Raw genomic sequence first — 25,372 nt, forward strand, 5'->3', positions numbered from 1 at the left:
AGTCGTATTTCCTGCAATCAAGTTTGGTGCGATTAACCTTGAGTTTGTATCTATTGTCCTTTATTTCTTTGTCCTTTATTTTTAATGTCAATCTGTAGAGGGATGGGTGGGCTTCTGGTGAACCTCTTCCACCACCGTCGGATCCTGATTTCTCCCCTGATCATGGTTAGAGCGATAAGCAGCTCCAGCATTAAGAGCAGCCAGCCTGTTCAGAGGGGAGGGAGAAAGCGATGTAAGAGCAGAGCCTTGGGAAGAAAAAAGAAAAAAAACTTCAGACATGATGTAAGAGGGGGAAGAGGCAGCTTTTCGGAGGCTCCATGCGAGACTATAAAAGACCAGAGAGAAAAAAGAAAGAGGATCTGCTTGGGGAGATCTACTCGGAAAGTCAAGGCCACCTGGGGAATTATTTGTTCCAAGGGATCTGTGTGACTCCTGGCCAGGTAAGTGGGCAGCTCCCAACGTTCTTCTTTCGTCTCCGTTTTGTGCCTTGGGGAATGGGAAATGAGTTTCCTCGGGTTGCCAAGCCACAAATCCCTTCAGGAAAAGGAAGGAAGTTTTGGAAAGTTTGGAAAAGGATAATATCTGGGCTCTCCCCGCATTCCATACAGCCTGTGATTCGGGGTTTCTTTTCCACTCGCCAAGAGGAAGAAGGGATGAAAATCCTCCCCAAAAGGAGGAGAATAGGATAGAACAGAATATAATAGAAAATAGAACAGAACAGAATAGAATAGAAAATAGAACAGAACAGAACAGAACAGAACGGAACGGAATGGAAAGGGATGGGATGGGATGGGATAAGAGTTGGAAGGGACCTTGGAGGTCTTCTAGTCCAACCCCCTGCTCGGGCAGGAGAACCTATATCACTTCAGACCAGTGGCTGTCCAGTCTCTTCTTTAAAACCTCCAGTGATTGGAGCAGGCACAATTTCTGAAGACAACTTCTGTTCTTCTGGTTAATTGTGCTCACGGTTAGGAAATTTCTCCTTAGTTCCAAGTTGCTTCCCTCCTTGATTAGTTTCCCTCCTTCACTTCTTCTTCTGCCTTCAAGGTGCTTTAGAGAATAATTTGACCCCCTTCCTCTTCTTTGGGGCAGCCCCTCAAATACTGGAAGGCGGCTATCATGTTGCGCCTAATTTTTCTTTTCTGTTCAACCCCAAACCTGCACCCTTTCTTCACGTGTTAGTCTCCAGGCCTTTGAACATCTCAGTTGCTTTTCTCTGAACTTTTTCCCAAGTTTCAACATTTGTTTTGTTAGTACAGTGACCAAAATTGGTTGCGGTATTCCAGGTGTGGCCTTACTAGGGTTGTATAAAGCAGCACTAACACTTCACATGATCTGGATTCTATGCCTCTGTTTGTACAACCCACAGCTGTCTCATATTCAAGGGATCATGATAGCATCTTCCAACATTTGAGGGGCTGCCCCAAAGAAGAGGAGTGGGGGGTCAAGCTCTTCTCCAAATCACCCAAAGTCTCATGCCCTTGTTGGAGTCTGAGTCTGAGGGGGAGATTAAGCAGCTGCCAGGGAGTGGGAGTGTGGCTCCAGTGGCTGTGGAGGGAACTGGGGAAGGGCACAATCCGGCTGGGCATTCAGAGGAAGACCCAGGGCCCTCCCCTCTTCATCCTATGGCATGCAAGGAGGAAAGGAGAAGGGAGCAAGGTGGCTTACGGGAGAGAAAAGGGCCCTGATCCCTTTCCTTAGTTGCAGCTGGGAAAACAGGATATAAGAAGGGCGTTTGCACACAGCACCTTGCTGGAAGAAAGCGTGCATTATCTTGGTTGAGGCTTATCTGGGTGTTGGCGTCCTCCCAACTGTGTGCTTCCTTATTTTTTGGAAGTCTGCAATTTATTATCCTGGCCTGTCGTGTTAATTACTTCAGTGTGGTTTGTGTTGGGTTTTTTTTTATTTCTAATTATCTTTACTTTGGGTTCAGACTGCATTTCTGCCCTTCGTAGACTGTTTTTGGAAGAGTTTGATCTCCCATGCCGAGGATAATTGGACATTGGGGGCCAGGTTGGAGGCATTAAAGGGAATTGATTCTACTTTGGTGACTTGGTTATTTTTGTGCCACGCCCCTTTGGGTCATCCCACAAAGTCAGGAGAAGAAGCAACGGAGGGAAACTAAGGAAGGAGAAAAGCAACTTAGGAGAAACTTCCTAACAGTGAGGACGATCAACCCGTGCAAGGACCGAGCTACAGATGTTCTCCTTTATTGTCCAAATCTTTTTGGATCCTGAGCTCTTGTCCGGGGAGGAAGCAGGAATCGTTTTCCTCTGCTGTGCCCCACCCGTAATGAAGAATCTCTGCCTGGGAACGGAAGTACTTGACAGTTTGCAAGATTGGTGCGGCTGAGCGAGTGAACTTAGACCCCTCTTTGCTGGCTTTGGGCAAAGGAACCCCACTGAAATAAATCACCCCAAGAAAGGCAAGAAGGTGGTGAGGAAGCGCCTGGTCTTAGGCACCTGTATTTGCAGATAGTCCTCGACTTACAACTGTCCATTTAGTGACTGTTCAAAGCTACAGCACCACTGAAAAAAGCGACTTAGGGCCGCCTTTCACACTTGCGGCATCCCTGTGGTCATCTTCTTTTAACGACCCCATAATCCCTTGCGGGGTGGAGTCTGAGCAACTGAATGGCGCTAGCAGAGTGTTTACTGGCCGGACTTCGAGGCAATTTCGGTTCCACTGATTAATTAACAGACTAACAGAGTTGGAAGGGACCTTGTAGGTCATCTAGTCCAACCCTCCCACCCACCCAAGCGGGAGACCCTACACCATTCCTGACAGAGGGCAGTCCAATCTCTTCTTGAAAGCCTCCAGGGATGAAGCTCCCACAACTTCCGAAGGCAACTTCTGTTCCATTCGTTGATTGTTCTCCCTGTCAGAAAGTTTCTCCTTATTTCCAGGTTGAATCTCTCTCCTTGTTCCGTTTCCATCCATTGTTCCTTGTCTGGCCTTCAGGGGCTTTGGGAAATAGCTTGACTCCCTCTTCTTTGGGGCAGCCCCTCAAATATTGGAAGAATGCTAACAAGTCACCCCTGGCCCTTCTCTTTATTAAACTAGAGAAACCCAATTCCTGCAACTATTCTTTTCCATTTCAATCTCTCTTCTCTGCTTTTTCTGATCTGAACTACCTTCGGATCCAAAGCAACAGTGAAGACAAACTCTACTCATCTTGTTGCTGACCTGAGAATCCTTGGGGACTTTCCAAGATAATTTTTTTTAAAAAGAGTACATTAATTCTTTTGCAGCAGCCAGCAGAGATGGCAGCAGACTCAGACAGTGAGGAGGTTGGGGAGGCACGTGGGCCAGTCCTGGAGTCTGGGGAAGGCTCGGATGAGGGCTCTGCGTCGGAGGCAGAGATGGGCCCAGGGCCGTCCGACAGTTATCAGCTGCCTTCGGAGTCAAAAATCAGTGGGGAAGAAGAGCAGCTGGAGCCTGTTCCCTGTGTGCTCATGCACAGAGTTGCCAGACGAACAGCTAAGGAACAAGGGTCAAATTGGGAGTAAAGCCACAGGTGGACGGTGAATGGCCCCTCCCATAGGGAATAAAGAGGAGAAAAAAGGGGAGTGGGGTTTGCAGGAGGCAATTAGTTCAATTCATGAGGGGTGAAGATCTGTTCCTGACTTCTTGCCAAGTCATTACTGCTACAACGTGGCGTTTGGAAGATACCGGTCTGGCAACTAACTTCCCAGCCTGATAAAGGTCTGTAATTGTGGAATCTCTTGAAAGACTGTTTGCTGGGAGTTTGCTGGAGTGGAATTCACCGTAAATTAAATAAAAGGGGTTTTATCTGGATGAGAGGTCGGCTTTGAGGTTTTGGGAACCCTGGGTCAGAACAAATTCTAAAAAGGATCCAGGAATAAAAACCGAGCCAACTTGCAGTCTGGTAGCATTTTTGTTGTCAGCGAAGGAGGATTTGTGCAGCTTTGTGCAGTTTGTGTTTGTAAAAGCTTTTCAGGAACCTTTGGGCACAAAGCCTCTCCTTCGTAATCTTCTCTACATGCTGCAGACACAGATCAGGATTTTTTTTTTTAAAAAAAAACAGCATATCCCCATACTTTTATTTTCCTGCTCAAAAGAAAGAAAGCCAAAAAAAAACCTTGTTTCCACTCAACCTCATTTATTTGCCCAGCTTATCGTGCACGTGGGAACAAGAGGCAGGATCTGCAAAAAGTGGAACAGCTCCACTCATTTCTTAACCTGCCGTATTAGAATAGAATAGAATAACAGAGCTGGAAGGGACCTTGGAGGTCTTCTAGTCCAACCCCCTGCCTAAGCAGGACATCCTACACCACTTCAGACAAATGATTGTCCAATCTCTTCTTAAAAACTTCCAGCGTTGGAGCATTTACAACTTCTGGAGGGAAGTTGTTCCACTGGTTAATTGTTCCAACTGTCAGGAAATGTCTCCTTATTTCCAGGTTGAATCTCTCTCCTTCTTCAGTTTCCATCCATTGTTCCTTGTCTGGCCTTGGAGAATAGCTTGACCCCCTTCCTCCTCTCTGTGGCAGCCCTTCAAATATTGGAAGATGCTCTCCTGTCTCCCCTGGTCCTTCTCTTCCCTAGACTAGCCAGGCCCAGTTCCTGCAACCGTTCATTGTATCTTTTAGCCTCCAGTCCCCTAAAATCCTCTTTGTTGCTCTTCTCTACACTCTTTCTAGAGTCTCAACATCTTTTTTTTTACATCATGGCGACCAAAACTGGATGCAGAATTCCAAGTGTGGCCTTACCAAGGCCTTATCAAGAGGTATTAACACTTCCCGTGATCTTGATTCTGTCCGTCTGTTGATGCAGCCTAGGATCGCATTGGCTCTTTTGGCAGCTGCTGCACACGGCTGGCTCAGATTTAATCGATTGTCCACTAGGACTCCAAGATCCCCCTCCACAGTCACCACTATTGAGCCAGGGACCACCTATACTGTACCTGTGTATTTTGTTTTTTTCTTGCCTAAGTGCACAACCTGACTTTAAAATCGCAGCAGGTGGGGAGAGGAATTAGGTCTCCTTTTTAGGCAGAAACACCTGTGCAGTTGAAATGGAGAAAGAGGAGCAAAGCTTAAAAAAATTCTGCCAATGGAAATATTTTGGGAGTTGGGGGGGAAAGGTCCTTTGTTTGTTTTTACTATTTTAAATATCCTTCGGTGCTTTCTGAGCTTGGGGTTTTTTCTTGCAGATGTTTCATGACCCAACTGGGTAACATCATCAGTGCATAATGTTCTCTGGTTGTGTCAGGAAACATCTGCAAAAAAACATCCAAGCTCAGAGAGCACCAAGAAAACCCGCACTCTTCTTCCTCCTCTTCCTCCTCCTCCTCTTCACAAGCTCCACTCCCTCTTAGCACTGATGATGTTACCTAGTTGGGTCATGAAACGTCTGCAAGGAAGCCTCCAACTCAGAGAGTACCAAGGACCCCCTCAGTCCTCCTCCTCCTCCTGCTCCTCCTCTTGTCTATAAACCCCTTACTTCTAGCACTGATGATGTTACTTAGTTGGGGTCATGAAACGTCTGCAAGGAAACCACCAAGCTCAGAGAGCACCAAGAACCCCACAATTCAGCTCTGACCACCTCACAGGATTGTGGAGAAAATTAAAAAAAGGAAGTTTTACATGTTTGTCACCTGGAGCTATTTATAAAATAATAAAGATAAGATAAACATCTGAAATTAAAAAAAAATCAAAATTTTATTCTGTCTTCCTAAAATGTGGCTTCTTCCCCAAACCCCAAAAACTTTCACCTTAGACTGTCCACTATTGACCTCACCCCTTTCCTAAGAGGTCTGTAGGGGGCGTGCATAAGCGCACCAACGTGACTACCTGTCCCTGTCCTATTGTTTCTTTTTCTTTTTCTTATTTTATTTATTTATCTATTTATTTTATTTATTTATTTATTTATTTATCTCATATATTCAAAACTATATTTATTCTTATACCTGTATCTTGCAAGCGATTGACAGATCAAATAAATACTAAAATACTAAATACTAAAATCCCATTATCCTGAGCTACTTAGGAAGGTGTCAGCTTTGCATTTTGGCACTTTTGACGCCACAAGCAAAGAGGAAGGTAGCCACCTTCTGCACCCACAGGAGGATGAGCAAAACAACGTCTCTTAGGATAACATCAAAATGTTATGCTGACATTTTGATGTTATCATGTTCTAATGTCAAAATCGTATTCTGATCCAAATGCTTGGCCAGGAAAAAAAAAGAAAAAAAAAGGGACATCTTCCAATTTGGGCAGGCAAAATGCCCAAATTGGACTTGTGCCCCAAGGTTTTGAAATGAGTGTCTTATTTCCTTGTGGGTTTTTGTGTGAATTTTGACACAATTTCTTGGACATTTAACCAGGGAGAGTTCAAGCCAACGAGACGCCCCTGCTGGGCTACAATGCAGCAGTCAGAGAGCACGAGTGCCACCTGGTGGTGTATTGGAGCACAGCAGCTAGTTCGTGCTGCTTTAACAAGGATTTTTCCCGACCCAGAAGTGGGTAGATTTAGAACTTAGAATTGGGAGAATATACATAAATGGCTGGAAACGATAACTGAACAAAATATTGAGTTTAAACCAGAAATGTGCCTTTTAGGTACACTATCAGAGGATTATGACAAAGCAAGCCCATAGTGTTACACATTACATATGCTAAATAATGGAAAAATATGAATGCCCCACCGGATGAGGTTATAATTAGGAAAATTTGGGACTGTGCTGAAATGGATAGATTAGCTTTAAACATTAAAGACAAAGACAATTCAGAATACTTTCAGACATGGAATAAATTCTATGAATGGATAGAGAAAAGAGGTAGAAATTAGGGAAAGTAAGATTGTGAAGGTTAATATTATATATAGTGAAAGTAAAGAGGTAGATAAATGTAAATGTAGTAATTGATAAAAATGTAATTAACTTAATGTAAGAAGAAAGTTAGATCAACTCTTTTGGTTATACTATTAGTACTGTTATTATACCATTACTATTGCTATTAGTTTGTATGTTGAGATTTATTACCAACGTATGTTGGTTGGGTTTTTTATTTGTAAATAATGCTCTGCCAATGCACTGTTATTCAAAAATGTTTATGAATGAAAATTGATAAAAAATAAATTTAAAAAAAGAACTTAGAATAACTTTATCGTCACTTTAAATGTACATTAATCGGCATTCATTAAGATGAAATTTCGTTGCATGCTAATATATCTTTTTTTTAATTTCTTTATTTTTTTTTATTGAGAAATTTAAAATGCAAATTCCAAAAAAGAGGGGGGAAAAAAACCCATAAGATTTTACCCCAAAGAAACCTTTAACAAAACTTTAAGAAAAAGTGTATTTAAAAAAAAAGGAAGGAAGATTCTGTTTAATCTTTCTATCTTTTTCTTTTTTGTGCATGCTAAAATATCTTGTGCCCTCCGGGAAAAGCCCCCTCCTGACAACAAATTCCTGCAAATTGAAGAAACTTAAAGTCCCATTTCCTTTGCAGATGCAGCTCTGTCAGCAGACAGCAGGATTCCTCATCCTGACCCTTCTGCTCCTCTGGCAGCCCAGGAGAGCCGACCAGGCACAGGGCATGCAAGAGGTAAGGGATGGGGGTGGAGCTGCCCCTCTGCCTGTCCTTGGCCAAAATCACTGGGTGGTGACCTTCTCTCTCCTGTGGCTTTCTTGCTTGGGGCGGCCTCATGTGTTCCTGGTCAAACTTTCCAGAGTTTTCAGATTATGTTCGTGTGTGTGTATTGGGAAAGACCTTGGGAGAGGGAGGAAAGGAAGGTAGCAAGGGGTGGGATTCAAAAATTTTAGCAAAGGGTTCTCTACCCAATTGCTGGGTGGGCATGGCCATGGTGGGCGTGGCCTAGTCTGCCTCCTGCACCATGGGGGGGGGAGGAGTGTTTTTGCCCTCCCCGGGCTCCCGAGGATCTCTGGAGGCTGGAAACAGACCCATTTCCGGCCTCCCCAAACTTCCCCAGGAGGCCCATTTTTCGCCCAATTCTCTGCACACACCCTGCACTCACCTGCATCTAAAATGGGCCCTGTGGGAGGGGCAGGGAGGGGTGGGGAGGGCCAGCCAGGAATGGGATTTGGGGGTTCTCCAAACTGCACCCCATCTTAGCTAGGGCTCTCCCCCTGCAAACCCCCAGCAGCCCAGCCCTGGAACGGACCGATTGGAGGCAGGTGAGCCCTCAGCTGCATAATGGATGGAGAAAGAGGCCCAGACGAAACTCTCCCTACTTTCTGAGACTGTGGGGGGCGGGGGGACAACAGTGGGAGGTTTGTACTTTCAGACTTGCCAGATTCTGTTCATGTAGATTTAAAGAACAGTCAGATAAGAAACCGCTTAGCCCACAGTTGCAAAATGGGTGGGGGACAAAAGAGGCTGAGAAGAAGCCCTCCCTACTTTCTCAGGCTGTAAAAAAAGACAGTGGGAGATTTGTACTTTCAGACTTCCAAAGTTTTATGAATGTAGCTTGAAAATAGTCAGATAAGAGTAAGATCCTCTTTATTGTCGTGTATTTTTTTAACCGTGGACACACCGGCTCACGTTAAAAATGAAATTCCGTGGCCTGCTCTCGAAAGGGTACACGTACATAACAAACATACGTGCTGTAGACACACCTATGCATATACCTACACCCTTACGTATAAATATACATCCATGTGACTCACTGTCCATCTTGAATACGCAAAGTAGCGCAAAGAGGAAGCGTGAGAGATCCAAAGGCGGATACTCCACGAAACAGATAACAGGCAGCCGAGCCCACAGCTGCCTATTGGGTGGAGATGCTCCGAAGAGGCTCGCCCTAGTTTATCAGGCTGAAAAAGGACAAAAAAGAGATGGTGAGAGATGCATCTTTTCAAAGGTGCAAGATTCTCTCAATGTAGCTTTAGGCCAAAGGTCTCCAAACTTGGCAACTTTAAGATTTGTGGACTTCAACTCCCAGAATTCTCCAGCCAGCTTTGCTTGCAGGGATAGATACAGATTAACAGAGTTGGAAGGTCATCTAGTCCAACCCCCCCCCCAATCCAAACAGGAGACCCTTACACCAGAGCTCTCCAAATTTGGCAAACTTGGCAACTTTAAGACTTGTGGACTTCAACTCCCAGAATTCTCTGGCCAGCTCTGCTAGTTTCTCAGGCGAAAAAAGAGATGGGAGGAGATTTGCACTTTCAGACTTGCAAGATTCTATTAATGTTGGTTCAAGGAAAAGTCAGATAAGAGACAAGGAATATAAACCCACCTTCCACCGTTCAGTCAGGGATGAAGGTTAGCCCACAGCTGCATCCAGGGTGGGAAGGAAGGCTTAGAAGGGACCCTCCCCGGTTTCTCAGGCTTTAAAAAAGAGATGGGGGGAGGGTCGTACTTTCAGACCTGCAAGATTCTGGGAAGGTAGCTTTAGAGAACAGTCAGATAAGGGAGCACAGAGCCCTCAGCTGCATAATGGGTGGGCGAGGGGCTTAGAAAGGACCTTCCTTGTTTTCTCAGGCTGTCAAAGAGATGGTGGGAGTTTTGTACTTTCAGACTTGCAGGATTTTGCTAATGTAGCTTTAGGGAAACAGTCAGAAAAGAGACAGCTGAGTCCTCATTTGCATAATGGGTGGAGCAAGAGGCTGAGAAGAAACCCTCCCTACTTTCTCAGGCTATAAAAAAAAGACAGTGGGAGGTTTGTACTTTCAGATCTACACGATTTTGTTCACGCAGCTTTGCAATAAAGTGGAATTAGCTCACCTGGTCAAGTTTCCTGTCTGGTTCTATGTAATAAGACGGACATCCTGCCGGCCTCCGTCAGGGTCAACATCATTTGGTGAAGGTGGCAGGAAGCAAAAAAACACCCACAGGAGTTCCAAATGATAAACTCTGCTGGCTGGGGAATTCTGGGGGTTGAAGTCCACGAGTCTTCACAAGTGGCCAGGTTTGGAGACTTCTGGGCGCACCCAATTCCCACAACCACGTATTGTGTGTTTTCCCAGGAGAAGCCTGCCAGACTACTAACCAGAGCATACAAAACATTTGCTAGACCAATACTCGAATACAGTTCATCAGTCTGGAACCCTCATTACGTATCTGATATTAGCACAATTGAGAAAGTCCAGAAATATTTCACAAGGAGAGTTCTCCACTCTTCTACTCGTTGCAGAATACCTTATGCCACCAGACTTGAAATTCTAGAACTAGAAAACCTTGAATTACGCCGTCTTCGGTCTGACTTAAGCATGGTACATTGCATACATTGCAATGTCCTACCTGTCAATGAATACTTCAGCTTCAACCATAACAACACAAGAGCACACAATAGATACAAACTCAAAGTAAACCGCACCAAACTTGATTGCAGGAAATACGACTTCAGCAATAGAGTGGTCAATGTCTGGAATACTCTACCTGACTCTGTAGTTTCTTCCCCAAACCCCAAAAACTTTAACCTTAGACTGTCTACTATTGACCTCACCCCTTTCCTAAGAGGTCTGTAGGGGGCGTGCATAAGCGCACCATCGTGCCTACCGTCCCTGTCCTATTGTTTCTCTATTCTTTTATTTTTCTTATATGTACCCATCTCATGTATTCACAACTATGTATACACTTATACTTATTATCTTGTAAACAATTGACAAATCAAATAAATAAATAAATAAATAAATAAATAAATAGATTCTTTAGGGTGGAGATCTGGGGGAGACCTGGAGACCTTATGCCTACATAGCCACGGTCCTTCACTCCATCTTGTCAACCCTGAAGCTGACCTGACGGAAGCCATTTTGACCACTTCAAGTGTTGCCACACTGGAGCTGAGGGTAGAACTGAGATGGAGATTTGTCAATGCGTTGAATTAGATAGTTTGACACTAGAATTGAAAGAAGAAGAAAAATCAGAATACTACAAATTATGGAACAAATTCTACATGTGGAGGGACATGAAAGGGAGCACACAAAGTTGAAATTAGAATTAAAGATGAAATAGAAATGAGGTATAAGAAGAACAAAAATGGTATAAAGCTTAAATGTGTGTGTGTGTGTGTGTGTATAAATATATATATCTCCTATAATGTAAAATGTTTTGACTGAAATGTATTGTCCAAGAAGACCACAACATTCAATATTTTAATGTTTATTTTCAATTTAATTTTTTTAAAAAAAAACAGGAGGGGAACCTTTAGCCAAAACAACATCTTTTCTCTTGAGAACCAAGGTCATTTCTCACACCCAGTCAGAAGGCGGAGCGATGCCACCAGGCTGCCAGCCAAGGGTGGGATTCTAACAGTTCACACCATTTGCTAGAACCGGTTGTTAACATTCTAAGCAGTTCAGAGAACCGGTTGTTAGAAGAAATTACTGGGCTAATCCTGCAAGGAAGGCAGGAAGGAAACATTCTGGTGTTGCTTACAGAAACTGCCTCTCCGTTAATCCTTATGACATTCTTGGCAGGACTAAACTTCCTGTCTCGGGAACTTCTCTGGAGTTTTTTTCCCCTCCTTTGCTGGCACTTTGCTTGTGTGACCATTTAAAGTTACAATGGCCCTGAAAAAAGTGACTTATGACCGTTTTTCACACTTACGACTGTTGCAGCATCCCCACAGTCATGAGAGGCCAGGCGAGGAGATGCCTGCCTTAATGTGAGTGATGTTGAGTTGGCCATGCCCAGCCAGTCACATGACCACCAAGCCATGTCCACCAACTAAGCCACGCCCACCGAACCGGTTGTTAAAAAATTTGAATCCCACCCCTGCTGCCAGCCCCTTCTGGGATGTGACTGATGGTTTTGAGGAAGTGGGGAAACTTTTGACTTTTCATGAGGTGAAAGACATGGGAGACTACTTCAGAGTCGGTTTTCCCCAGATAGGTGCCGATAGGATAATTCCCAATAAAGAGTATCCTTTGAGGAGCCTGCCTGCCTCGGGGTCTTGCTTGCTATGGATTTTGTTAGTTGGGACCCTCCCTCCACCTTCTTTTCGTGCCACAGCAGCCCCTTGACCCCGTGCTCGGCCCCGGCCCAGGATGGCTTCCTCCTTCCAGGCCAGAGAAGTCCACGACCGACCTGGTGGCCGAAATGTTACTCCTGAACAAACTGGCGTCCTTGGAGAACGACGTCTTTGAGACCAAGACGAAGAGAAGCTTCGCGGGGTTTGGTGCACGCCTTGACCGGCTCTCCAAGGGCCTGAAGACCAAGCAGAGGTAGGTGACCCCAGCGGTTCTCCTGCCCCTTCACTCTGGCTGCTCCTGAGGTGATTGATGACGATGTTCTCTATTCAGTCCTTCCTTCCTTCCTTCCTTCCTTCCTTCCTTCCTTCCTTCCTTCCTTCCTTCCTTCCTTCCTCTCTACTTCCTCCTTTCTTCCTTCCTCCTTCCTTCCTTCCTTCCTTTTTCTTCCTCTCTTCCTCCTCCTTCTTTACTCCTTCCTTTCTTCTTTCTTCCTTCCTTCCTTCTTCCTCCCTCCCTCCCTCTTTCCTTCTTCCTTGCTTCCTTTTTCTTTCTTCCTTCCTTTTCTTCCTTTCTTCCTCCTCCTTCTTTACTCCTTCCTTTCTTCTTCCTTCCTTCCTTCCTTCCTTTCTTCCTTTCTTCCTCCTTCCTCCTTCCTTCCGTCCTTCTTCCTTCCTTCCTCTTCCTTCCTTCCTTTTTCTTCCTCTCTTCCTCCTCCTTCTTTACTCCTTCCTTTCTTCTTTCTTCCTTCCTTTTTCCTTCCTTCCTTCCTTCTTCCTCCCTCCCTCTTTCCTTCTTCGTTGCTTCCTTTTTCTTCCTTCCTTCCTTTTTCTTCCTTTCTTCCTCTTCCTTCTTTACTCCTTCCTTCCTTCCTTCCTTCCTCCCTCCCTCTTTCCTTCCTCCTTCCTTTCTTTTTCTTTTTTTCTTCCTTCCTTCATCATCCTTCCTCCCCTTATCCTTCCTTCATTTCTTCCTCCCACCCTTCCTTCTCTGACTTCATCTACTTTCCTTTTCCTTCCTTCCTTCCTTCCTTCCTTCCTTCCTTCCTTCCTTCCTTCCTTCCTTCCTTCCTTCCTTCCTTCCTTTCTTCCCTCCCTCCCTCACCTGCCTCCCTACCTCGTCACTGGAGGTTTTCAAGACGGGACTGGATAGCCATTTGTCTGAAATGGTATAGGGTCTCCTGCTCAAACAGAGGGTTAGACTAGAAGACCTCCGAGGTCCCTTCCAACTCTGTCTTTCGGTTATTCTATATTCTATTTGGGAGCCAACTCAACCCAGGACAGGCAGGAATGAATTTTTTAGACATTTAGACGTGGAAGCGATTGAGCAAATGGCAAGGCGTGCCATTGAAGGAAAGGTTTCATGAATGTCCCCGTCACAGGGGCGAAAAATGAGGATCGCAAACGGTTTGCAAATGTTGGGGGGGAGAAATGGCATTCTTAGTATGACTAGGAAAAAAAACGGCCCGAATGGGAAAAAAAGGGCTGTGAAGAAAACCGAAAACACTTTAGGGGCAAAGCGGCCGTGCAATTGTCCCAGTTGTGGCTGTGAGGGTTGCAGCTGCACCGCACAATCGGAAGGATGGCGGGTGGGGGACGGTAGTGAGGTCCAAAGAGACGGCAGGACAGAATGAGGGCGGGAAGGAAAAGCGGCTTGAAAAACTCCCGAAGGATATTTTAAAAATGGACAAACCTGACAAAGGGTGGGAAATAAATGGATTTCAGAAATACTGTTTTGCCCGCTGCCATTTTGCAAACAAATAAAATAAAAATGGGGGGGACAGCAGCACTCCCCACCAAAAAAACTCCCCTGAGCCGGATGAGGTGCGAAGCTGCAGCCGAAGGTCCACTTCAGAAGAGCTAAAGAGCGGAGCCTGATGGAAGAGAAACGCTGGAGAGTAAATGAAATTCCTGAAAGAGGGTTCAGTGCTGAAGCGAGAAATAAAATGAAGATGTATGACGTTCCTTTGTTTGTCGAAGGCATCCATGGATGGATGGATGGATGGATGGATGGATGGATGGATGGATGTGTACTGTAAGGGAAGGCTCCTGCTGGCAGGACTGCAGGGAGGAGGAGGAGGAGGAGGAGGAGGAGGAGGAGGAGGAGGAGGAGGAGGAGGAGGAGGAGGAGGAGGAGGAGGAGGAAAAAGGAAGGAAGGAAGGAAGAAAGGAAGGAAGGAAGGAAGGAAGGAGAGGAGGAGGAGGAGGAGGGAAGGGAGGAAGGAAGGAAGGAAGGAAGGAAGGGGAGGAGGAGGGAAGGGAGGAAGGAAGGAAGGGGAGGAGAAGGAGGGGAGGAGGAAGAGGAGGAGGAGAGTGGTGTCCTTGGTGGTCTCTGACCTCAGTTCTTTTCTTACAGACCTTTCATGACCCAAATAAGTAACATCATCAGGGCTAGGACTGGAGTGGAATTAACTTCTCCTCCATCAGCAAACCCCACTCCCTTCCAGCACTGATGATGTTACCTAGTTGGGTCATGAAATGCCTGCAAGAAAACACCCGAAGTCAGAGACCCCCAAGGACACCACAGTCGTTCTCCCTCACCCTTCCTCCTTCTCCCCCCCACACAAACCCCTCTCCTTTCTAGCACTGATGAGGTTCCCTAGTTGGGTCGTGAAACGTCCCCAAGAAACCCACCCAGCTCAGAGGGCACCCAGGAGCCCCCAGACCAGCCCTAGCAGAGCTACAGAGATTCTCTTCCATGGCCCGGCAGGAAGGCCCTGGGATGGGGGTCTATCCCCCAGGCCTGAAAGAAGCCCCCGGAGCCCTCCCCTCCCTTGACGCCCGTCTCTCTTCCTTTCTCGCAGGAAAGTCCTGCCGGTGCCAAAGAAGCGGATTGGGCTCCCCCTGGACCGGATCGGGGGAACCGCCTCAGCAGCTCCAGAGGGTAGGAGAGGCCGGTAAGATCAAGACGCCCCCAAAGCCGTGTGCCAGGCGGCCCTGGCCTGGCCCGTCTCTTGCCAGGGGCTGGGCTGGGGGGGGCAGATGGAGAACCAGCCCCCCCTTGACCTTCCCCCTTTCCAGGGGCTTAAAAAGCCTCGTGGGGAGAATTGCAACTGGGTTGAGTTTCAAAGGGACCCAGAAAACTAAATTGGGACCCTGGGATAAATGGAAGTTGCTTTACTTTATTTTTATTTTTTTAATTTAAGGTCAGAGACCACCAAGGACACCACTCTCTCCTCCTCCTCTTCCCCTCCTTCTCCTCCCCTTCCTTCCTTCCTTCCTCCCTCCCTCCCTCCTTCCTCCATCCATCCCTCCTCCTCCTCCTCCTCCTCCCCCCCTTCCTTCCTTTCTTCCTCCTCCTTATCCTCCTCCTCCCCTTCCTTCCTTCCTCCCTCCCTCCCTCCCTCCGTCCCTCCTCCTCCTCCTCCTCCTCCCCTTCCTTCCTTCCTTTCTTTCTCCCTCCCTCCCTCTCTCCCTCTCTCCCTCCCTCCTCCTGCTCCCCTTCCTTCCTCCCTTCCTCCCTCCGTCCCTTTATTTTTATTATTTATTTGATTTTTATTTTTATTATTATTATTATTATTATTATTATTATTATTATTATTATTATTATTATTATTATTATATTATCTATCATTATTATTATTATTATGTTTTTATTTTATTTTACTTTACTATTTTACTTTATTTACTTTATTTTACTTCATTTCACTCCACTTCTCTATGTGATTTTATTACTCATTTCATTTGTCATTTTATTTTATTTTACTCTTTTTATTTCCCTTCTTAATTCTATTTTAATTTGCATTCCAACCTTGATTGTCTTTGTGAATAACTCAAGGTGGCCAATAGGCCTGTTTTTTCCCCCCTCCTATTTCCCCCCCCCCCCAACAAAAACAACAACCCTGTGAGGTGGGTCGGGCTGAGAGATTGGCCCACAAGCCACCCGGTCAGCTTTCATGCCCAAGGCAGGGGACTAGAACTCACAGCCTCCTGATGATTCCTGGCTAGGGATGTGTCCCAGTGGAGAATGTACATCCAGGGGGGTGGGAGGAAGGCCGGGGTCAAGGGGGAAACGAAGGATGTATTTTAGTGTGGGCTGCACCCAGGTAACGCCGACATGGTCACTCCTAATACATCAGTTTGATTTACTCTGAGGGACGCGGCTAGAGACTCATGATTCGAATGGGGGTGGATTTGTGGGAGCCCTGGCCCCTCCCTCCCCAAGACTCACCTGCCCACCAGGTCTGCTCTGAAATTTGTGGCCCAGGGTGGAAGTTGCTCCCCCGAGGAAATCGTCTTCTGAGTCAAGTTTTCTTACTTTCCTACAGATTCCGGCCTCCTGGAAGGTCCCCCCGTCCCAGGCCTGGAGAAAGAGCTGCGGTGACCCCCCCTGCTCTGCTCCCCCCCAACCCATTTCTTCCCAAAAGATGTCACTTTGGGACCTTTGGCTCAGCTGCTTCTTCTGTAGTTCTCTGCCAAGGATTTCTGGCTTAATTTCGTTCACTGGGTCAGACTTGGGTTCACTGATGCTCAGGCCTACCGATAAACAGGCACAGAAAGGCTCTGTGTGCGTGTGTGTGTGTGTGTGTGTGTGTGTGTGTGCTATATAAGAATTGCATTGCATGCCATTAAACAAATAAAATAAAGGGGTGACTTTGGGCGTTTGGAAGGTTCCTGAGCGGTTGTGACACGTCGATGTCCTTCTTCCTGGATTGACAAAAAAGTTTTTGAGCCAAGTTGTGGAGGGCTACAAAAGCTCTTTTCCCTGCCTCTTGGCGGGTTGGGGGATTCTGGGAGTCACCCCGCTTCAAGCTGCCAAGGATGAGAAACACCGTGGGGTCCTGGGTGGTCTCTGAGCCTGGTGGTTTTCTTGCAGACGTTTCAGGACCCAACTAGGGAACGTCGTCAGTGCTAGAAAGGAAGAGGAGGAGGAGGAGGAGGAGGAGGAGGAGGAGGAGGAGGAGGAGGAGGAGGAGGAGGAGGAGGAGGAGGAGGAGAACTGTGGGGTCCTTGGTGGTCTCTGAGCCTGATGGTTTTCTTGCAGACGTTTCATGACCCAACTAGGGAACGTCAGTGCTAGAGAGGAGGAGGAGGAGGAGGAGGAGGAGGAGGAGGAGGAGGGAGGGAGGAGGAGGAGGAGGAGGGAGGAGGAGGAGGAGGAGGAGGAGGAGGAGGAGGAGGAGGAGGAGGAGGAGGAGGAGGAGGAGGAGGAGGAGGAGGAGAACTGTGGGGTCCTTGGTGGTCTCTGAGCCTGATGGTTTTCTTGCAGACGTTTCATGACCCAACTAGGGAACGTCGTCAGTGCTAGAGAGGAGGAGGAGGAGGAGGAGGAGGAGGAGGAGGAGGAGGAGGAGGAGGAGGAGGAGGAGGAGGAGGAGGAGGAGGAGGAGGAGGAGGAGGAGGAGGAGGACTGTGGGGTCCTGGGAAGCTCTCTGAGCCTGATGGTTTTCTTGCAGACGTTTCATGACCCAACTAGGCAACATCATCAGTGTTAGTTGGGAAGATGATGTTATTGAGTTTGGTAATGAAACATCTGCAAGAAAGCCATCAAGCTGAGAGAGCACCAAGTACCCCACAGCCGTTGTTGTCATCGTCCTCCTCCACCTCCTCCTCCTCCTCCTCCTCCTCCACAAACCCCACTCCCTTCTAGCACTGATAATGTTCCCTAGTTGGATCCTAAAATGTCTTTAAGAAAATCACCAAGCCAAGAGAGCACCAGGGACCCCCCACATTAAGCCTAGTTTCACCCAGTTTCCTCTCTTTGCGCCCTTCCTTGCTTTTGTATCAATTGTGACGGTTCGTGTCCGTGTTTCACCCGCATGTCGGAACCGGCAGCACGCGTGGATCGGAAACTTTTCTCTATAGGCAGAGCGGGGAAGTTGGGTCTTGAAAATTGCACTTAGCTTGCCAAATGCCTGCAAATCCAGATGGAATACGCTGTCCAATTTACTAGAATAAAAAGTGTTAGGGAGAAAAGGGGGGTATTCTGTTCTTTCTCATTTCTACTCCATTCTAAAATATATTCTCCTAAATCAGAGGTCCCCAAACTTGGCAATTTTAAGACTTGTGGACTTCAACTCCCAGAATTCCTCAGCCAGCAGAGCTGGCTGAGGAATTCTGGGAGTTGAAGTCCACAAGTCGTAAAGTGACTGAGGTTGGAGGCCCCTGGTCTGTTGGCTGAGGAATTCTGGGAGTTGAAGTCCACAAGTCTTAAAGTGACTGAGGTTGGAGGCCCCTGGTCTGTTGGCTGAGGAATTCTGGGAGTTGAAGTCCACAAGTCTTAAAATTGTCAAATTTGGGGACCCCTGTACTAAATCCTCTGTTCTCATCCTGACCAGATCTGATTATGGATAATCTACTGCTCTAGAATGGGAAGGATAAAAAAATGCAAGAAGAATTTCTTTTCGGGCCATTAGAGGGCAGCGCGTCCTTTGGTGAGGGAGAGCCAGAAAAAAAAAATGCCCAGTGTTGGCGGTTTCCAGGCCTGTGGACTTCAACTCCCAGAATTCTCATCAATAGCCAAGCTGGCTGTGGAATCCGGGATTTGATGTCCAAGCATCTGGAAATGGCCAAAATTGGGAATAGGGAGCTATAATCCCACTACAGGTCGTAAGAGAAGAGAAGAGAAGAGAAGAGAAGAGAAGAGAAGAGAAGAGAAGACAAGAGAAGAGAAGAGAAGGGAAGGGAAGGGAAGGGAAGGGAAGGGAAGAAAATGCAGAATAGAATAGAAAATAATAGAATACAAATATAATAGAATAAAATAGAAAATAGAAGAGAATGCAGAATAGAATAGAGTAGAAACTAGAGTAGAATAAAATACAGAAGACAAAAAAAATGCAGAATAGAATAAAAGAGAAAATAGAATAGAATACAGAATAGAATAGAATGCAGGATAGGATAGGATAGAGTAGAATGCAGAAGAGAAGAGAATAAAAATAGAAGAGAAGAGAATAGTTGGAAGGGACATTAGAGGTCTTCTAGTCCTACCCGACTGCTTGGACAGGAAACCCTACATAATTTCAGACAAATGGTTGTCCAATCTCTTCTTCAAAACTTCCAGTGTTGGAGCATTCACAACATCTGGACTTACGACCACAATTCGGATTAGGATTTTTGTTGCTAAGGAAGACACCTGTTAAGTAAATTTTGTCTCACTTTATGACCTTTCTTGTCACAGTCACTAAGTGAATCACTGCAGCTGTTCAGTGAACCAGGCCGTCATTAAGCGAATCTGTCTTCCCACGTTGACTTTGCTGGCTGGGAAAGTCACCCCTGGCTGTCCCCCTGTCCTGGGATGCGGGTGGTTCACGCACCTTCATTTTGATCCTGTAACCCTGGTGACGCTGTAACAGTCATGAGTGTGAGGACTGGTCATTAATCAAGGAACAACCACGTCACTAACATAACAACTGCAGCGATTTGTTTAAGCAGTGTGGCAAGAAAAATATATATAAAATGGAGCAAAACTCACTTAACAAATGTCTCACTTAGGAACAGAAATGTTGGGGTCAATTCTGGTCGTAAGTGGAGAATGACCTGTTATCTTGTCCCGCTTGTGCTCCTGTATAAAATACCGTCTTTGAGTATTTCCCGGGGCCTGAATAGTTGTGTATCATTCCACCAAGACAGTTTTGGTCACCACATGACAAAAAAAAAAGAGGTTGAGAGTTTGCAAAAAGAAGAGCAACTGAGCGGAATAAAGGCCCGGGGAGTAAAATATACAAAGAATGGTTGCAGGATTTCAGTTTGGCTCGTCTAGAGAAAAGGAGGCCTAGGGGGGACAGGATAGCATCTTCCAATATTTGAGGGGCTGCCCCAAAGGAGAGGAGGGGGGTCTCCAAAGCCCCTGAGGGCAGGACAAAGAGCAACGGATGGAAACTCATCCAGGAGAAAAGCCACCTGGAATTCAGGAGAAACCTCTTGATGGTTAGAATGATTAACCAGGGGAACAATTTGCCTCCAGAAGTTGTGGCTGCTCCATCGATGAAAGTCTTCCAGAAGAGACTGGACAGCCATTTGAACAGGATGGCGTAGGGCAGTGATGGCTAACCTTTTCAGCTTGGTGTGTCGAAAATCGGGGAAAAGTGTAGCCTTCCTCGGGTCGTGTGTCACTTCAAGAAATATCAATAATTTGGTTTATGACGGACTGGGCTGGGGTGATCACACAGAGCTGTGAAACTCGTCTCCCTGGTCTCAGGGCTGCAGGTGCAGGATGTGGGGATCGGAAGGCCACCTTACAAGGGCTGTGAACCTCATGGATCTCCTTTCCTCCTGTTAGCGTTCCTGAGGTAATGAAACTGACAAACCTCAGTTTATGGCGGTTAAAACTGGTTCTCTGCTGCAAAGATCTCGGGCTGCGGTGACACCACGCCTCCACGCCACAAGCAGGGAGCAGGGATTGGAGCAGAGCACAGGCAGCCTCTAAATGTGCAGGTTTTCCCACACCGACAGGCGTGTCAGTCAAAGTGCCTCGGCGTGTCACGAGTGACACGCGTGTCATAGGTTAGCCATCACTGGCGTAGGGTCTCCTGCTTGAAGCATGGGGTTGGACTAGATGACCTTTGAGGCCCCTTCCCGCTCTGACGACGTTCCGTGTTCTTCCGCATTGCATCCGTTTTCCTTGAGCTGACACGTGTCAGCTCCTAACCAGAAACAGAAGCCGAAACATCTGGAGCCCAGCTGTTGCACGTGCCGGCTGGGTGGTCTTGTTTCCAGAACAACTGACACACAACCTGATTGGGCCAGAAGCAGAACGGAGGAGACCCCCCTCCCACTCGCACGCAGGCCCGTCTGAAGGCCGGCTTCACCAGACGTGCACAAGAGGTTCACCCGGCTTAGAGTTAATCTCAGTTACCTGTTCGTGGTTTAGTGGGATGGGAGAGCCCAGCATGTAGGGTGAGCTTAAGATTCAACGTAGCGCAGTGGTTTGCAACCTGTTCTTCACCGCAGAAGTTGCGGAAGCCCTTTAAACATCTTTTGTGGCCACGGAGCCCCAAGACTTAACTCAAGATTTAAATCATAAGGAGGGGTCCTTGGTGCTCTCTCAGCTGGGTGGATTTCTTGCAGATGTTTCATGACCCAACTAGGAAACAGGATCAGTGCTAGGAGGGTTTGTGGAAAGGAGGAGGAGGAGGAGGAGGAGGAGGAGGAGGAGGAGGAGGAGGAGGAGGAGGAGGAGGAGGAGGAGGAGAACTGTGGGGTCCTTGGTCCTTTTTGATCTTGTTTTCTTGCAGATGTTTCACTTACCCAACTAGGAAGCATCATCAATGCTAGCAGGGAGTGAGGTTTGCTGTCAATTTATTTATTTATTTATCTCTATATACAGTATAAAAGCGAAAGACCCCTCACGCATCATCACAAAATCTCCAGAACCGTCAAGCCTACAAACTTGAAATTTGGCACCTATGTTTCCTCTTGGCTTCTAGGGGCTCACTAAGAAAGGATTTTTCCAAATGACCCTCAGAGCATTTAGAGTATTTCCTATATTATTATTATTATTATTATTATTATTATTATTATTATTATTATTATTATTATTATTATTATTATTAACACGCTCTGATGCTAAGGAGTTCTACTCCCCCTCCACACCTGAAAAGAAATCTCTTCCAAATGCAAAACACAAGCAGAGGAGGTTCAGTTTCAGTTTCAGAGCAGCTCCAAGCAGCTTTAGTCCAGAACAGTTGAGCTAAGCCACGCCCAGGCTCCTTGCTGTCTCCTTCTTCCTCACACAGCAAATACTCTTTCAGTTTCCAAACAGCCCTCCACTCTCTGACACACTGACAGGACGCTAGCCAGATGAATACCGATGGATGCTGGTAGGCAGAGGCAGAACTTCCCCCCCCCCCTTATTTTCCTCCCCCAAAACTAAGCCCCACCACATAGTTTCACAGTGAAGCACACGGGGATCCAGCTAGTATACAACGACGGTCAGTGTTGAGTGTTTCTGGCGATAAAGAGCAGCCTAATTAAGGTACCATCAACTCCCCTTCCCTTCTAGCATTGATTATGTTACCCACTTTGGCAACGAAACGTCTGCCAGAAAGCCGCCAATTGAAACAGCACCAAGGACCCCCCCCCCCAGGGAAGAAACCCCCTTAAATGGCTACCCCATGAAAAGAGAGAGAGGGTGATTTTCTCCAGCAAATCCATTGTTCTCACCCAGGAAGCCAACTTGACCGCATCACTTTTTCTCTCTCTCTCTCTTTTCTGTCTCCCATCAAGTCTATATATAGCCTGGATTACGGATATTTAACTACTGGTTGGAAATGAATGATCTGATCAGCATTAACTAAGAGGATTTGGGAGACGGCAAACTTCGGTTGCAGCTCAGCTGGGACCTTGGGAAGAGCCAGCTTGGGTTGGCTTCCTTTTCTCTCACAGTTCACTTCCTGAGTTCCCCCAACAATTCCCACTTAGTTTGGAATTTCCGGTCCCTTCCAGGGATGGGGTGTGTGTGTGTGTGTGTGTGAAAACCTGGGAAAGAATGGAGCTCAACGTTCTCTAGGCAAGGGGGCTGCCACGAAGACGAGGGTCATCCAACCATCCTCCAAAGCCCCAGGAAGTAAAACAACATCTCAACATCTTTTCTTACATTGTGGCAACCAAAACTGAATATTTCAGCCCATTTTGGTTGTTGGTCCAATCTAAGTATAGTATAGTATATAAAATCATACATTGCAATGTCCTACCTGTCAATGAATACTTCAGCTTCAACCATAACAATACAAGAGCACACAATAGATACAAACTCAAAGTAAACCGCACCAAACTTGATTGCAGGAAATACGACTTCAGCCACAGAGTGGTCAATGTCTGGAATCCTCTACCTGACTCTGTGGTTTCTTCCCCAAACCCCAAAAACTTTTACCTTAGACTGTCTACTATTGACCTCCCCCCTTTCCTAAGAGGGCTGTAGGGGGCGTGCATAAGCGCACCAATGTGCCTACCGTCCCTGTCCTATGGTTTCTTTTTATTTTTCTTATATGTACCCATTTGATGTATTCATAACTATGTTTATACTTATACCTATTATCTTGTAAGCAATTGACAAAAATAAATAAATAAAATATAAAAAAAGCAATGTTGAGACTCTGAAATGAGTGCAGAGAAGAGCCACAAAAATTATTAGGGGACTGGACGCTGAAACATATGAACAATGGCTGTAGGAATTAGAATGGAATGGAATAGGAGCTGGAAAGGACTTTTGAGGTCTTCTAGTCCAGCCCCCTGCCCATGCAGGAGAACCTATACCATTTCAGACAGGTGGCTGTCCAGTCTCTCTTAAAGACCTCCAGTGTTGGAGCACCCACAAGTTCTGGTGGCAAGCTGTTCCACTGGTTAATTGTTCAAACTGTCAGAAAATTTCCTTCCTTCCTTCCTTCCTTCCTTCCTTCCTTCCTTCCTTCCTTCCTTCCTTCCTTCCTTCCTCTTTTTCTGTCTCTCTCTTTCCCTTTTCATTCTTTCTTTCTTTTTTCTTTTCTTTCTTTCTTCCTTCCTTCCTTCCTCTCTTTTTCTGTCTCTCTCTTTCTCTTTCTTTCTTTCTTTCTTCCTTCCTTCCTTCCTCTTTTTCTGTCTCTCTTTCCCTTTTCTTTCTTTCTTTCTTTCTTTCTTTCTTTCTTTCTTTCTTTCTTTCTTTCTTTCTTTCTTTCTTTCTTTCTTTCTTGTTTGCTTGCTTTTTCTTTATTTTTTCCTCTTTCTTTCTTTCATTTTCTTTCTTTCCTTCTTGTTTGCTTGCTTGCTTCTTTTCTTTTTCTTTCTTTTTCTTTCCCTCTTTCTTTCCTTCCTTTCCCTTTTCTTTTTCTCATCTTTCTTTCTTTCTCATTTGCCTTTTCTTTTTCTTTCTTTCCCTTTCTTTCCTTCTTTTTGTTTCTTTCTTGTTTGCTTGCTTGCTTCTTTTTATTTCTTTTCCTTCCTTCCTTTCTCTTTCTTTCTTTCTCTTTCCCCCTTTCTTTTCTTTTCTTTTCTTTCTTTTCTGTCTTTCTTTCTTTCTCTTTCTTTCTTTCTCTTTCTCTTTTCTTTTCTTTTCTATTCTCCGGTGCAGGGGTGGGAACCTAGAGTCCTTTTATGACTCGTGGACTCCCAGAACTCCTGAGCCAGCCACGCACCTCTGGTTTAGCATAGGATGAGAAGAGGACGGAAGAGAAGTAAACATCTACATGCACAATCCATCTCATTATACTGGAAGTCCTCAACTTACAACCACAGTTGAGCCCAAAATGTACAGCATGTGATTCAGTGAGACATTGGGGAAGTGAGTTTTGCCCCATTTTATGACCTTCCTTGCCACAGTTGTTAAGCGAATCACTGCAGTCGATAAATTACTAAATTACTTCTCCTTAATCCCAGGTTGCTTTTTTCTTTGATTATTATCCATCTGTTGCTTCTCGTCCTGCCTTCTGGGGCTTTGGAAAATGGCTTGACCCCTTCCTCTTCTTTGGGGCAGCCCCTCAGATCCTGGGATGCTGCTATCATGTCGCCCTTAAGTCCACTTTTTTCTGTGTCTAGTCTGGTGAAAGAAGGACTTGGGGGGCTGACATGATAGCAGTCTCCCAAGATTCAAGGGGCTGCCCCCAAAGAAGAAGGAGTCAAGCTATTCTCCAAAGCCAAGCCAAGCTCAAGGTGTGGACTCCTTCCTCTTCCTATTTTCCCAACAACAACCCTGCGAGGTGGGCTGGGCTAAAAGAGAGAATTGCCCAAAGTCACCCAGTTGGCTTTTGTGCCTAAGGCGGGACTGGAACTCCCCGTCACCTGGCGAATGGCCCAAAGTCTCCATTAGCCCAGCTCCACCGCTGGGCCACGTGGTGTGATCTGGAAGCCGCCGCTTCTGTTCCGAGCAGCAGCCACATGGACCTCGTAACATGGTCGTTAAGCAAGGACCACCTGTATTGAAAGTCTCCAGGTTTGGTCTTGGGCCGTCATTGAAAGGGACGCTTCTGCTATTTCAGCCCCCAATCGTATTGGCCTCACACTTCTGGCTGATGTTCAGTGTCCAAGACAGATGTTGCATGATCAAGTATGTCTGCCCTACCTTTAAATTCCCCCCTTCCCACCTCTGCCTACAAGTGACTTCTCCTGTTTGAAGAGTCATCCCTGTTCTTCTCAGCCACCTGGTCTTTCAAAGGCAGCCAAATTAAATTTGCAATTTTATTCCGTCAACCCCGGGCACCGAGCCAGACCTCCCCATTCTCTCTCCTTCTCCACTTCATCCCATTGTCCATTCAGGAAAATGTTGAAGGATCCTGCCCATTCCCTTCCCTCCGACAAGGAGCCTTGCCATGAATTTGGCTAATCCAAACACCTGCAGTTCATCCTTCAGGAGCCAAAACCAGCATGGACGTTTGGGCTGATGAGGTCGGTTTTCTGCCATTGAATTTAATGAGGCCACTTCATCCTGCCTCCATCCATCCTCCTTATGAGGTCCTTTTTTTCTAAATCCCCCCACACACACACACACTTTTTTTTTTCTAGTCTGGACTGCAGAAAATTTGGATGGAGCAACAGGGAGGGAAAAAGAAAAAAGAAATCGATGTAG

At 46.2% G+C, this 25,372-nt stretch overlaps 1 protein-coding gene across 1 annotated transcript; it reads left to right on the plus strand.

The window, feature by feature from the left end:
• Nucleotides 1–326: 326 nt before the first annotated feature.
• On the plus strand, nucleotides 327–16,332 carry OSTN (osteocrin). Its single transcript, XM_087965691.1, has 5 exons — nucleotides 327–440; nucleotides 7,476–7,571; nucleotides 11,943–12,154; nucleotides 14,703–14,795; nucleotides 16,167–16,332. Exons 2-5 carry the CDS (start codon nucleotides 7,476–7,478, stop codon nucleotides 16,330–16,332), a joined length of 567 nt encoding a protein of 188 aa, XP_087821817.1. The 5' UTR covers nucleotides 327–440.
• Nucleotides 16,333–25,372: the final 9,040 nt, after the last annotated feature.

Source organism: Notechis scutatus, chromosome 4 (assembly GCF_049901735.1).
Source record: "Notechis scutatus isolate UNSWTSFEM ecotype Mainland chromosome 4, rNotScu1.2, whole genome shotgun sequence".
NCBI classification, from domain to species: Eukaryota; Metazoa; Chordata; class Lepidosauria; order Squamata; family Elapidae; genus Notechis; species Notechis scutatus.

What these genes read in the sequence shown, in the direction of transcription:
- OSTN (XM_087965691.1), top strand. Translation starts at nt 7,476, where the DNA reads ATGCAGCTCTGTCAGCAGACAGCAGGATTCCTCATCCTGACCCTTCTG. An exon ending in GGCCTGAAGACCAAGCAGAG is followed by an intron (nt 12,155 to 14,702) that starts GTAGGTGACCCC and finishes CCTTTCTCGCAG; the next exon opens with GAAAGTCCTGCCGGTGCCAA. An exon ending in CCAGAGGGTAGGAGAGGCCG is followed by an intron (nt 14,796 to 16,166) that starts GTAAGATCAAGA and finishes ACTTTCCTACAG; the next exon opens with ATTCCGGCCTCCTGGAAGGT.